Source organism: Myxine glutinosa, chromosome 1 (genome assembly GCF_964187855.1).
Source record: "Myxine glutinosa chromosome 1, kmMyxGlut1.1, whole genome shotgun sequence".
NCBI classification, from domain to species: Eukaryota; Metazoa; Chordata; class Myxini; order Myxiniformes; family Myxinidae; genus Myxine; species Myxine glutinosa.
In genome coordinates, this window is record NC_136261.1 from 18,892,795 (window position 1) to 18,905,914 (window position 13,120).

Sequence of the window (13,120 nt, forward strand, 5' to 3'; positions counted from 1 at the left end):
AACAGAACTACACGTTATATTGAAACGCAACGCAATACCGATGGAATCGCACGCACGAATTGTTTATATATTAATCCCGTGTGGCACATACGTCGTCAGGGGCAACCGTTATTCACGATACAGGTTCGATTAAAAAAATTCGACAATATTTGAGGAAACAGAATTAACGATGAAAAGCATCCGCGAAAATAAAAACAAATAAACCAAAGTAATATTGTGTTGATGGAAACCGGAAAGTGAGTCGGGCTCGACCCGGTGGCGCTTTCCCGGAGAACCGTGACGACTCATTTTTTTGAGAGACAGACGTCATCATTTTGTAATATCATATTATAAAATGTCTGTCAGTAAAAACATATATAAACATATAGATAGTAGAATGTGTCATCATTGAAGTATTCGTAACAGTTCGGTCCCCAGCGACAACCAATCAGATCGAGGCTTGTTGGAGTTGCCGGATGAGGGCTTCAGGTGAGAATAATTTTCTTATTTTGTTTTATTCCCTCCATACTGGTCACAGTGAAATGTGACGATATCCTAAACACGTGTGGAATATATAGATGGCGCAAAAAATACCTCAAGCCGAATTAAACGGCGTGACTGAAAGAGAACGGGGAAGGAGAATGAGGAGTTTGAAGAGGAAGAGGAGGGGGGTGAAGAGGGGAGGTGGGAGATGAAGAGCGAGGATAAAGGGGGGTTCGGAGGGTTGAGGGGAAGCTTGGTGATGGAGGTGAATGGGTGGACACCGGGAGATTAAGAGAAAGAGACAAATGTTTATTTTACCTCAGCATCGTTTCAAACTGCGTTATTCTCTCTCATTCGGTACACATTATAAAATAATAAATAAAACCCACTATAGAGATAACATCAATGGTGTTCGTGCTGCGTGTCTGAGAAACCCTTGACGTTTAACCCTGATAGTGATAGCATGGGATGATGCAACGAGGAGAGAATGAGTAGCGCCAGCAGAGAATGAATAATGGAAGGAAAACTTTGCAAGTGATTGAAAGACAGGAAAATAAGTTGTTTTCGTGGCTGTGATTTGATTTGTCGAAATCATTTTTATTTTTTTCCTTTTGAATATTGATTATAGAGTTGGCGATCTGGCGATGTAATGTTGGATGCCTGGGGAGAAGGAAATGAATAAGGCAACAACCTTGGAGAGGTAGTTCCACGGATTAGATAAGATGGTGGAGGAGGTGAACCGGTGAAGGAATGAAAGTGAGCATGAAGCTTTGACTTGAGAGGACAGGAGATTAGGAGATATATATGTAGCCTATACTACATATATATATATATAGTGTGTGTGTGTATGGATACTATAGATATAGATGTTTGTATATATATATCTACAGATGTATGTACATGTATATGTATAGATGTATGTGAAGTGCGGTGCTATGCGCACGACTTGTTAGCCAAGAAGAGAAGCAACAACGCAGGTAACCAAAAAAGAGTCTTTATTACAAAGCTCAACGAAAGCACTGAGGTGCTCCGCGTGCTCGGGGCTGCGTGCCCCGTGTATATCCCGAGGCCACACCTACCCCTCGGGCGTGGCCGACACCCACTTGGTGCGCGGAATGATGTCACCACGCCAGCGTCATCGTGTCCGCCACATGCGCCCCCCCAGAATTCCCGCGCACCTGAAGGGTCAGTTTGCGGGGCAAACGGATGACCCGGCCGAAGCGCCCTCTGGCGGCTGGCGGCGGCTGGGTTGCCGGGATGTCATCTGGGATGCCTCCGGCGGCACCTGGGATGGGTGCAGGACTGGGGGGGGGGGGGGGGGACGTGCCGACTGGGCCGGGCCACTGGCGGGGGGTGGTCCACGTCGAGGTGGGCTGGCTTGAGGCGGTCCACGGAAACGCGGTCAGTAGTACCGCCGATGTCGAGGGTGAAGTGTTTGTCCCCGGTCTCCAGCACGCGGAAGGGCCCGTCGTACGGGGGCCGCAGCGGTGTCCGATGGGCGTCGTGGCGGACGAACACGTACTCCGCCGTGCGAAGCTCCGGGGCGACGTGCGTTGGCGGGCACCCGTGGTGCACCGTCGGCACCGGGGCGAACCTCCGGGCGGTCTCCTGCAGTGCGGAGCGCTGCTGCGCCGCGGACCATGGTGCCGTGGAGTCGGGGAGGAACTCGCCCGGCACCCGCAGCGGTTGTCCGAAGACCAACTACGCCGCGGATGCGTGCAGGTCGTCCTTGGGCGCCGTACGGAGGCCCAGCAGGACCCAGGGGAGCCTGTCGACCCAGCCGCCGTCGCGGAGGGTTGCCCGGAGCGCGGCCTTCAAGGAGCGGTGGAAGCGCTCGCATAGGCCGTTGGCCTGGGGGTGGTAGGCCGTGGTGCGGTGCAGCTGGACGCCGAGCCCCTGCGCGAACGCCCCCCAGAGCTCCGAGGTGAACTGGGGGCCGCAGTCGGCCGAGATGTCCGAGGGGGTGCCGAACCGGGCAACCCAGGTGGCGATGAACGCCTGCGCGACGTCCGCCGCCGTCGTCGCCGCCAAAGGCACGACCTCCGGCCACCGGGTGGTGCGGTCCACCATGGTGAGCACGTGGGTGAAACCCCGCGAGGGGGGCAGAGGTCCCACCTAGTCCACGTGAACGTGGTCGAACCGACGTTCGGGCACCGTGAACGGGGCCAACGTGGCCTGGGTGTGGCGGTGCACCTTCGCGCGCTGGCACGCGAGGCACGTCCTGGTCCAATCGCGGACGGCCTTCCGGAGGCCATGCCAGACGAACTTGTCGGCGACCAACCTCTGGGAGGCCTTCGTGCCCGGGTGGGACAGGCCGTGGATGGCGTCAAAAACCCGGCCAGCCCGCGGGCACGATGGGGCGAGGCCTCCCGAGGGAGACGTCGCACAAGAGGGCCGTGCCCGCGCCGTTGAATGGCACCTTGGTGACGCGGAGGCCCGTGACGGCGGTCCGCAAGGCCTGGACGTCGGGGTCGGCGGTCTGGTCCGCAGCCATCCGGGCATAGTCGATCCCGAGGTGGACCGCGTGGGCGACGGACAGGGAAAGGCAATCCGCCACCGGGTTGTCCTTTCCCGCGATGTGCCGGATGTCCGTCGTGTACTCGGACACGGCCGAGAGGTGACGCTGCTGCCGGGCCGACCATGGCTCTGCGACCTTGGCCATCGCGAAGACCAGGGGCTTGTGGTCGACGAAGGCCATGAACGAACGGCCGTCGAGCAGATGGCGGAAGTGCCGGACCGCCAGGTGGAGCCCGAGCAACTCGCGGTCAAAGGTGCTGTACCGGCGTTCGTGCGGGCGAAGCTGCCGGCTGAAAAATGCCAGCGGTTGCCAAGCACCACGCACCCATTGCTCGTTCACCGCGCCCACCGCGTAGTCCGACGCGTCGGTGGTGAGGGCGATCGGCGCATCGAGCACCGGGTGCGCGAGCATGGTGGCGCTAGCCAAGGCGAGCTTCGCGCCCGCGAACGCCGCATCCATCGGCTCGATCCAGGCAACGTCGCCTTTGCCCGGCTTCCCCCGGAGGGCCTCGTGCAGGGGGCGCAGAAGCTGGGCGATGCGGGGCAGGAAACGGTGGTAAAAGTTTACCATGCCCAGGAACTCCTGGAGCCCCCTGATCGTGCGGGGGTGCGGAAACCCCTTGACCGCCTCCACCTTTGCTGGCAAGGGGGTGGCCCCGTGCCTGGTGACGCGGTGCCCAAAAAAGTCGATTTCGGCGACGCCGAACCGGCACTTGGCGGGATTTACAATCAAGCCATGCTGGCCCAAGCGTTCGAAGAGCGTGCGGAGGTGGCGGAGGTGCTCTTCGCGGGACGCGCTTGCGACGAGGATGTCGTCCAGGTAGACGTACACGCAATCCAAATCGCGCAAGACGCTGTCCATCAATCGTTGGAACGCCTGAGCCGCATTCTTCAAACCGAAGGGCATGCGAAGAAACTCGAAGAGGCCGAATGATGTAATGACGGCCATCTTCGGTACGCCCTCCGGCCTGACGGGGACCTGGTGGTACCCGCGGATGAGGTCCACCTTAGAAAAGAAGGACATTTTCGCCAACCGGGCGGAAAAGTCCTGAATGTGAGGGACCGGGTAGCGGTCTGGGGTGGTGGCATCGTTGAGGCGGCGGTAGTCCCCGCACGGCCGCCATCCCCAGCCGGGCTTCGGCACGATGTGCAGTGGCGACGCCCAAGCGCTTTTGGAGCGCCGTACGATGCCCAGCTGCTCCAGCGTAGCGAACTCCGGCTTTGCCACCGCGAGCTTCGTCGGCTAGAGGCGGCGTGCCCGGGCATAGACCGGTGGCCCGACGGTGGGGATGTGATGTTCCACCCCGTGCTTGACGGCCACCGCTGAGAAGGTGGGCCGCGTGAGGGCCGGGAAGCTGGCGAGGAGGCGGGTGAACTCGTCCGCTGCCGGAAGCGTACAGACCAACCTCGCCGGGATCGAACCGCTCAGCAAGCCGCTCGGTGAGCCGCTCAGGGAGCTGCCCAACGAACTGCTCAGCGTGCAAGCAAGCGAGCTGAACGTTTCCGCCTGGACGAGGTGTCTTTTCTTCACATCCACCAACAGCCCATTTGCACATAGGAAATCCGCACTGAGCAATGCCATGGGCAGTGGGCACGCTGGCGGTTACGAACGTCCATTGAAAGCGTTGCCCTCCGAACCGCAGGGAGAGGCAGCGCTTCCCGAATGTGCGTATGGGTGTACCGTTGGCTGCAAGCAACGCGGGGCCCCGGCCCGCGGTTCGCTTGTCGGACGTGGAGGCGGGGATAACGCTCACCTGTGCGCCTGTGTCGCAGAGGAAGCGACGCCTGGACAAGGTGTCCGTGACAAAAAGGAGGCTGCCGGAATGGCCGACGCTCAGGGCCGCTACCGAGCGCCGGCTTGGTAGTTTCCCGACTTGCCAAACGAGCACGGCGGGCAACAATTCCTAGCCTTGTGGCCAAACCTGGCGTGGAAACGGCACCAGGTTTGCGGCGAAGGCGGAGGCCGCGGTTTTCGCGGTGGTGGTGGTGGGCGGGGTGTGGCGGCGGCCACGTGGTGTGCATCGGCATCAGCCTTGGGAACCACAAGGTGTGCATGCGCACAGCCTCGAGATCCGCGACGGCCGCACCGAAGCTCGCCCGCGTTTCACAAGCCGCGAAAAACTTGTCGGCCTCGACGGCCAGCGCGCGGGGTTCCTTTATTTTGGAACCGGCCAACGCGAGGCGTTCCTGTGCCGGCAGCTGGCGTAGAAAGAGCGCCCGGAATAAAAAATCCGGGGCTTTGTCACCCAGTAGCGAAAGCATGTGGTCCATCCGGACCGATGGTCGTGTGTCGCCAAGTTCGGGAAGGTCCAGGAGGCGGTCGGCCCGCTCGCACTCCGTGAGGCCGAACGTGGCGATGAGGAGGCGCTTCAGCGCCTCGTACCTGTGGTCGGCCGGTGGGTTCCGCAGGACGGACACGACTCGGGCGGCTGTGCCGGGCCCTAGGGCGGCGATGACGTGGTAATACCGCGTCTCATCTGCCGTTATGCCTCGAAATCGGAACTGTGCCTCGGCCTGCACGAACCATACTTCGGCCTGAGCTTCCCAAAACTCGGGGAGCTTCACCGCTACCGCGTTGTTGGCTATGGCGCGTTCTGTTGGTCAGCGGCGGCTGAACCAGCGTCGAGGTCACCAGTGAAGTGCGGTGCTATGCGCACGACTTGTTAGCCAAGAAGAGAAGCAACAACGCAGGTAACCAAAAAAGAGTCTTTATTACAAAGCTCAACTATAGCACTGAGGTGCTCGGGGCTGCGCACCTCGTGTATATCCCGAGGCCACGCCTACCCCTCGGGCGTGGCCGACACCCTCTTGGTGCCCGGAATGATGTCACCGCGCCAGCGCCATCGTGTCCGCCACATATGTATCTATATGTATAGATGTATGTGTAGGTAATGGTGTATGTACGGTATATGTATAGATATATGCATAGATATATGGATCGATATATGTTTAGGTGTATGTATAGATATATGTTTAGATGTACGTATATGTATATGTATAGATGTATGTATATGTATAGATGTATGTACATGTGTATGTATAGATATATGTATAGATATATGAATAGATGTATGTATATGTATAGATGTATGTATAGGTAAAGGTGTATGCATGGTATATGTATAGATATATGTATAGATATATGACAATATGTTTAGAGATATGTACATGTATATGTATTGAGGTATGTATATGTATATGTATAGATGTATATGTATAGATGTATGTATATTGTTACGTGTATGGGGGTTGTAATGAAATACCTTAGTTGAGGTAGAATTGTGTAGGGTAGTGTGCTCCGAATGTCACGAAGAAGAAACCCTCCTGTATTTAAGTCAGGCCTGGATGTCGTGTAAGTGTTGTGTGTCTTCATACGAGGAGCGAAGTAGTGTTATTTAGATAGGGTCCATTAGGATAAGTTCCCCAGTGTGTGGTCTTCCCTCCTTCTTTATATTCATCAAAAAGCCATGCAATCGGCACATTACAATAACACGATCGCCGACCGGATCCGGACACTACTACTGCACCCAGGGGAATCTTCTCGATGGGCGCCAAGTGTGGCCGTGAGGCCACGCTCCGAAGGATGATTGGCTGGGGCGATGTGATTGCCCTGCACGATTGGTGAGAGTGTGACGTCAGAGAGAACATTCGAGCATCAGGAGCAAAAAGGCGAAGCAACCGCCATCTTGTTCTCTTTTTGTCCCGAGCTGGTCACAGGCGGTCGCATTCGCGTGCTCTCTCTGTTCCTCGCTGGTGGAAGCAGACGCATATCTCTCTCTCCCTCTCTCTCCCTCATGCTGGTTTGGTGCAAGCGGTCACGCCGTTGTTCTCTCTCTCTCTCGCTCTCTCTCTCTCTCTCTCTTTCATGCTGGTTTGGTGCAAGCGGTCACCCTGTTGTTCTCTCTCTCTCCCTCGTGTTGGTTTGGTGCAAGCGGTCACGCTGTTGTTCTCTCTCTCTCTCCCTCTCTCCCTCGTGCTGGTTTGGTGCAAGCGGTCACACCATTGTTCTCTCTCTCTCTCTCTCTCTCTCTCTCTCTCTCTCTCTCTCTCTGTCCCCCTCGTGTTGGTTTGGTGCAAGCGGTCACGACATTGTTCGCTCTCATCCCTTGTGCTGATTTGGTGCAAGCGGTCACACCGTTGTTCTCTTTCTCCCTGGGCCATCGGAGGAGGAGGGATTTGGCTGCCTCGCGCGGACCGGCTGGCTGCGGCGCGACTTTGCGCCCTCGGGCGTTTTCCCGCGCAAGACCTGGGACCCAGTCGATGACCTTCAGGGTTCCAGTGTCATGTGAGGGAGACCAGAGCTGTGTACCAGCCAACGCACCACACTACACGTTTATTTTTACATTCGTTCATTTCTTCCTCTGTCATGTAATCGAGTCCGATTGGAGAGTCCCTCATTTAGGAATTTAGTTTTACCTCTTCATTGCATTGCATTTACTTTCAATTAAACCCATTATTTGTTACATTTTCAATTCCTTGTCTTGTGCGTTTATTTGTCTGTGGGGATCGGATAACCCCAACCGAGACCTGCCGTGTAGGTAAGCCCTTGCTACCTTCCACGCTCCTCCCCCCTACCCCTGCGTGCACAAGGTACCGCTATAGTTGGGTATACGCCTTGGAGTTAAAGCTCGTTTGGTCATATGTTGCCCTGAGGACTTCAATACAGGGTAGAGACACAACAACTGTTGTCGAGGAGTGGGATTCGAACCCTCTGAAAGAAAAAAAAAGAAACTGGTGTCAGGCAGTGCGAGTGCGACACCCGCTCAGTGCAAATTGCACTCAGCATTTGGACTCAAAATTTTTAACGGTTGTCTTTCTCTCATCGAGCGGAAGGTGATCGTAGTGACCGGGGTGTCCAAATTTTGGAGTTGTTTGGTGTCGGGAAGAGCGCAAGGCAGCGCGACGCTAAATTTAATTCTTGTTTTTTTTCTGAGGTAAAGTAAGCGTGCGTGGGAAAAAGAATACTGCTTTGTCAACACGTATGGCGGACGTGAATGAAATGACCGAGCAGATGGAGGGTACTGAAGAGAAAGGCAGTGGGCCGGGGGTAGGAGGTTTTAAGAATAGGATTGGAACCTCCCCTGTTCCAAAGCGATCGAACGAGGAAACGGGTGCGATGACTTTCCAGGCCATGTTCAAATTAGTAATGGGAATGAGTGATGATTTGAGTGACATGAAAGAACAAATTAATGTCCAAACTAAAACGATTAAAAGAATGAGGGAACAATTGGATGCTGGAACTGGAGAAATGAAAGCCCAAAGAAAACAAAATAATAAAATGGGGGCACAATAGAGGGAATGCTCCGAAGTAAATAAGGGTTGTTTGACTGAAAAGGACCTGGAAGGCTATCGGACCTGTATGGATGCCAGAATGCACCAGCTGGGGGAGGAATTGGGATTTTTGCAGCATCAGGATGGTGGTTTGGAGCAAGAGGTAAAAGAGCTGGAGGCCCGTATTATGGAGCCAGAGCGGGTGTTGATAGATAAAGACCTGTTGGGGCTGCAATTGACTGGGGATGGTATGAATGAATTTGTACAGGAGCGACCAAGCACCTTGGACAATATCGTCAAGGAGGAGATTGATCGGGTCCAACAGAGTCTGGGAGATGAGGTGAGTCAGTCCATCAAATATCCCCAGGATGAGATTAAAGTGACCCAGGGGACCCTCACCAAGGACCACAATTGGGCACCAGAGGGTCTGAAATTGGATATCTAGCTGGGGGGGGGGGGGGGGGGGGGGTGTTTTGGCCCCGAGCTGGACTCGGACATGGAGGAGTCGGGAAATAGAGCCTCAGAAAAAGTGATCCGCATAGTGAATTTGGAACAGCTGCAGGGAGGGGCAGAAAACCCGAAGAAGGGGTTGTAACCTGCATCTGCGTTTGGGCACGCGAGGCCAAATTTTTTAAAATTACATTTAAATGGCAATTTGATATGGAGCAGCTGTGCAGGAGTTGGTCCCCGGGCTGTGGAATTCGGACCGAGGGAGTGGAAAATTTGCCCCTTTCAAAATTATTTTATGTCGGACAGCTGGGGGACTGTGCTGGCAGGATATGGACTTTGGATCTGACTATGGGTGTCGTGGTACGACCCGGGCCCCATGGGGGGTCTGGTGGAGTGTGGCATCCCATGTCCATCTGGGCGCCGCCCGAGCGAGTGTATCGGGCTGGCAGGGTCGCCGGACCCTGGAGGGGGTTAAGACCTTTGGGGGGTCCTAGGTGGTGACTCGTGGACGCCTAGCATTGTGTATCATGCGGACCACTAGGGGGAGGTGTTGTGAGCCGCGCTTTGGTGGCGGCACCACGGACGGCCACGAAGGGCCCGATGTGACCACCCGGGAATGCAGGCACGACCCGGCAGGCTCTCACTGAGACTTTTGGACAGCCAGCATGTGGTGACCTGCCATGCTGTGCTGGTCTATGGACGCGGGTCGAACCGCATGGACAGGAATGGTATAGCCCATCGGACAACCATTGGGGCATCTGTGGAACATGATAGTAAGAGAATGGTCTTCCACAGATGTTCCTCTGTGATTTGTGGACTCTCGGCTTGGGAAGAGAGCCATGGGATTAAATCGGGAAATTGGAACGGGCCGAGCATACGGGGCCATGCTTGGCTGGCAAGTGTATGAAGAAGTGCCCTCCTTTGGTGAAAGTAGTGAATTGCAGAAAATTGGCACAGGTAATCTGAGGGTTAGATACAAAATTGAGGGAGAATTTTGTGATGCCGTGGTGGACACTGTGGCCAGTGACACCATTGTTAATCCGAATGTGTTTGACCAAAGTGTTGGAGGCTGGGATAAAATTGATAAGTTGGTAGGACACAGCCTTCAACTGGCTACAGGGGCGACTGTGCCAATATTGGGACGCGGGGTGGTGGGGATGTAGTTGGGCAGTCTGGTGGTCAATGTGTTATGGGTGGCCGAGGTGTGCGATCACGTCTTCTGGAATTGAGTCTCCTGGTGGAGCATGGCTGTCAACTGGACCCTGGGCGAGGTCACATGTGGTTGGGCACTGGGGGCTGCATGTGGTCCGACTGGGGGATGGGAGAGGTGCAGGGGACGTGGGTGGGGGATGCCACGCACTGCGACCATGCCCCTCAGGTCCGAGGCCTTGGGAATGGTGGAGTTGGCAGCAGGTGCTCGCCACATTCGCCAGCCTGGGCTAGTGGAGCCGTGGTCCTCGCAGGGCACCGAAGGATGGATGGTGTTCGCACCCTTATGGACACTCGTGAGCTATGTTGGCTGTTCGGCTGCTCAACTCATCCAATAGCCCTCGCACGGTAGAGGGGTGGGGCTGTCGTAGCCAAGTGTAGTCGTGTAGGAGAGGTCACCAGAGGAGGCGGCTCCACATGCTTGCCAGTACAGCCGGATAAAATACAAATTTAAGGAAAATTGATTGGTCCCATGGGTAAATTTTGAACTTGGTAGGGTGGATGACACTCTTGGACCCGGCCAACCTGCAACAACCTGCACTTAAGGTAAAGTGCCTTGATGTGTACTGTCCCATGGTTTCGGTACTTGCTCAGAAATTGGGACATGAGTAATTTGGAATGGGGGGCGTGTGAGAGTGATTACATGGTCGGTGAGTGGATCAGAGTGTGTGCCACAAAGTGTCTTGTCGGTGGCGTTTGTTTAGGTGTAGAGGTTTTGTGTTTTTGTGTGGTCGTGAGAAAGGATTGAGATGTGATTGGAGTGTGAATGTGGGAATTCACTTGTACGCAGGCCATGGCAGTGTAGGAACACGATTGCCATCTTTTGCACTGCAGTGTTTGAGAATTGAATGGCAGCAGGGGAGGAGGTATGGATCAAGCTCTGGAGGAGTGGTGACTGCGGCCCCCCTGAGGTAATTTGCCCCTGGCAGTCGGTGGTGTCTGGAAATTGGAAACCCGTTGGTGGGGGCGGGGGGGGGGGGGTCTGGTTGGGCGCCTTGAGGTATGGAGACACCTGGCGACCCGGAGGCTATGAGAGCCTAAGGCTGAAGGAGCCTGGTGCGGAGACTTTCCCCAGCAGGACGACAGCGAAGGAGCTGTTTGGCTGTCACGGGGCCGAGAATTGAAGGGGGGGGGGGGGGGGGAGGGGGGGAAAGGTGAAGAAGTCACAAGTCGGGCACTTGCGTTTGGGACTGCGGGCACCACAGCCTGAAGCGCCCCCACCATCTTGCTTGTATGGTACCTCCCCGCGGCCTCATTGAGGGTCACACATTTATGTGATGACATTTAAGCCATGGTCTTGCAGGGGGGTTGGAATGGGTGTCTTTGATTACTGGATAAATGTGTATGACTGAGTATTGGGGTTTGTGTGAATGAATGGGGGAAGATCCACCGAGCCATGTCACTCACCTGTATCACAAGAACAGGGCCGGCGGAAATTTGGGTAAATTGGGATGGCTCCGCAGGTAACGTTGGGCATTGTGGCATCCACCGGGGGATGTGGTCTTCAGATGGACACATGGTTGTACAAATGTTCTTGAATTTTTTATCAAGGTTTTGTGGTTAAGGTAGATATTGTGTATTGACCATTTCTCTACTCGCCCCAGGAATTGACGGAGGACCCGACGGTGTAAATATTTGAATTGTTGCTTAAGGGGTGTAGAATGGGAAGGAGAACAGGTAAGTTAGCTATGGCTCGCTTCCCACAGCCCCTCCTAATTTATTTCATAGGCTAATTAAGTGTGAGCCTGTAAGTGTCAAGGCTGGAATGGTAAAGCCTGCATTGAACCTTGCAGGGGCTACGGTTCTGGGGGTGGTGGGTAAGGGGGGGAGGGCTGTGTTACGTGTATTGGGGTAGGTAATGAAATACCTTAGTTGAGGTAGAATTGTATAGGGTAGTGTGCTCCGAATGTCGCGCTCGAAGGAGAAACCTTCCTGTATTTAAATCAGGCCCAGATGTCGTGTAAGTGTTTGTGTGTCTTCGTATGAGGGGCGAAGTAGTGTTATTTAGATAGGGTCCAAAAGGATAAATTCCCCAGTGTGTATGCTTGCCCTCCTGTGGTGTTCCCTCAGTCTTCATATTCATCAAAAGCCATGCAATCCGCACATTACAATAACACGATCGCCGACCGGATCCGGACACTACTACCGCACCCAGCCGAATTGACTTGATGGGCGCCAAGTGTGGCTGTGAGGCCACGCCCCAAAGGACGATTGGTTGGGGGCGATGCGATGGCGCTGCACGATTGGTGAGAGTGTGACGTCAAAAGAGAACATTTGGGCACCAGGAGCAAAAAGGCAAAGCGACCGCCATCTTGTTCTCTTTTTGTCCAGGGCTGGTCACAGGCGGTCGCATTCGCATGCTCTCTCTGATCCTGGTTGGTGGAAGCGGACGCATCTCTCTCTCTCTCTCTCTCTCTCTCCCTCATGCTGGTTTGTTGCAAGCAATCACACCGTTGTTCTCTCTCTCTCCCTCATGCTGGTTTGATGCAAGCGGTCACGCCGTTGTTCTCTCTCTCGCTCTCTCTCTCTCTCTCGTACTGGTTTGGTGCAACCGGTCATGCCGTTGTTCTCTCTCTCCCTGGGCCATCGGAGGAAGAGATATTCGGGTGCCTCGCATGGACCGGCTGGCTGCGGCGCGACTTTGCGCCCTCGGGTGTTTTCCCGCGCAGGACCTGGGACCCAGTCAACGACCATCAGGGTTCGAGGGTCGTGTGAGGGAGACCAGAGCTGAGTACCAGCCAACGCACCACACTACACATTAATTTTTTTACATTCGTTTATTTCTCCTTCTGTCGCGTAATCGAGTCTGAGTGGAGGATCCCTCATTTAGGAATTTCGGTTTACCTTTTCATTGTATTGCATTTACTTTCATTAAACCCATTATTTGTTACATTTTCAATTCCTTGTGTTGTGCGTTTATTTGTCTGCGGGGATCGGATAACCGCAGTCGAGTCCGCCGTGCAGGTAAGCCCTTGTTACCCTCCACCCTCCTTCCCTCCTCTTCCCCCCACGTGCACAAGGTACCGCTATAGTTGGGTATACGCCTCGGAGTTAAAGCTCGTTTGGTCATCTGTCGCCCTAATGTCTTCACTACAAGGTAGACACACGACAATATGTATATGTATAGATATATCTACAGAGATATGTATCGGTATAGGTGTATGTATGGTATACGTGTAGGTATATGTATAGTAGTATTTATATGTATAGG

The 13,120-nt window shown here is 54.6% G+C and overlaps 1 protein-coding gene across 3 annotated transcripts in view; it reads left to right on the forward strand.

Moving 5' to 3' along the window:
• The first annotated feature begins 347 nt into the window (after positions 1–347).
• Positions 348–13,120, forward strand: part of LOC137421606 (uncharacterized) — a 182,523-nt gene continuing 169,750 nt past the window's right edge. The window contains exons 1-2 of one of the 3 annotated variants that reach the window (XM_068107837.2): positions 364–468; positions 8,519–8,590. Coding sequence is in view for 1 of the 3 variants with exons in the window: in XM_068107830.2 (XP_067963931.2) it covers positions 456–468 (13 nt within the window). In the remaining 2 variants the exon portion in view is untranslated. Of the gene's footprint in view, positions 469–8,518; positions 8,591–10,774; positions 10,821–13,120 lie in introns of those variants that run through there. The other 2 variants (XM_068107830.2, XM_068107852.2) reach the window with 2 other exon arrangements.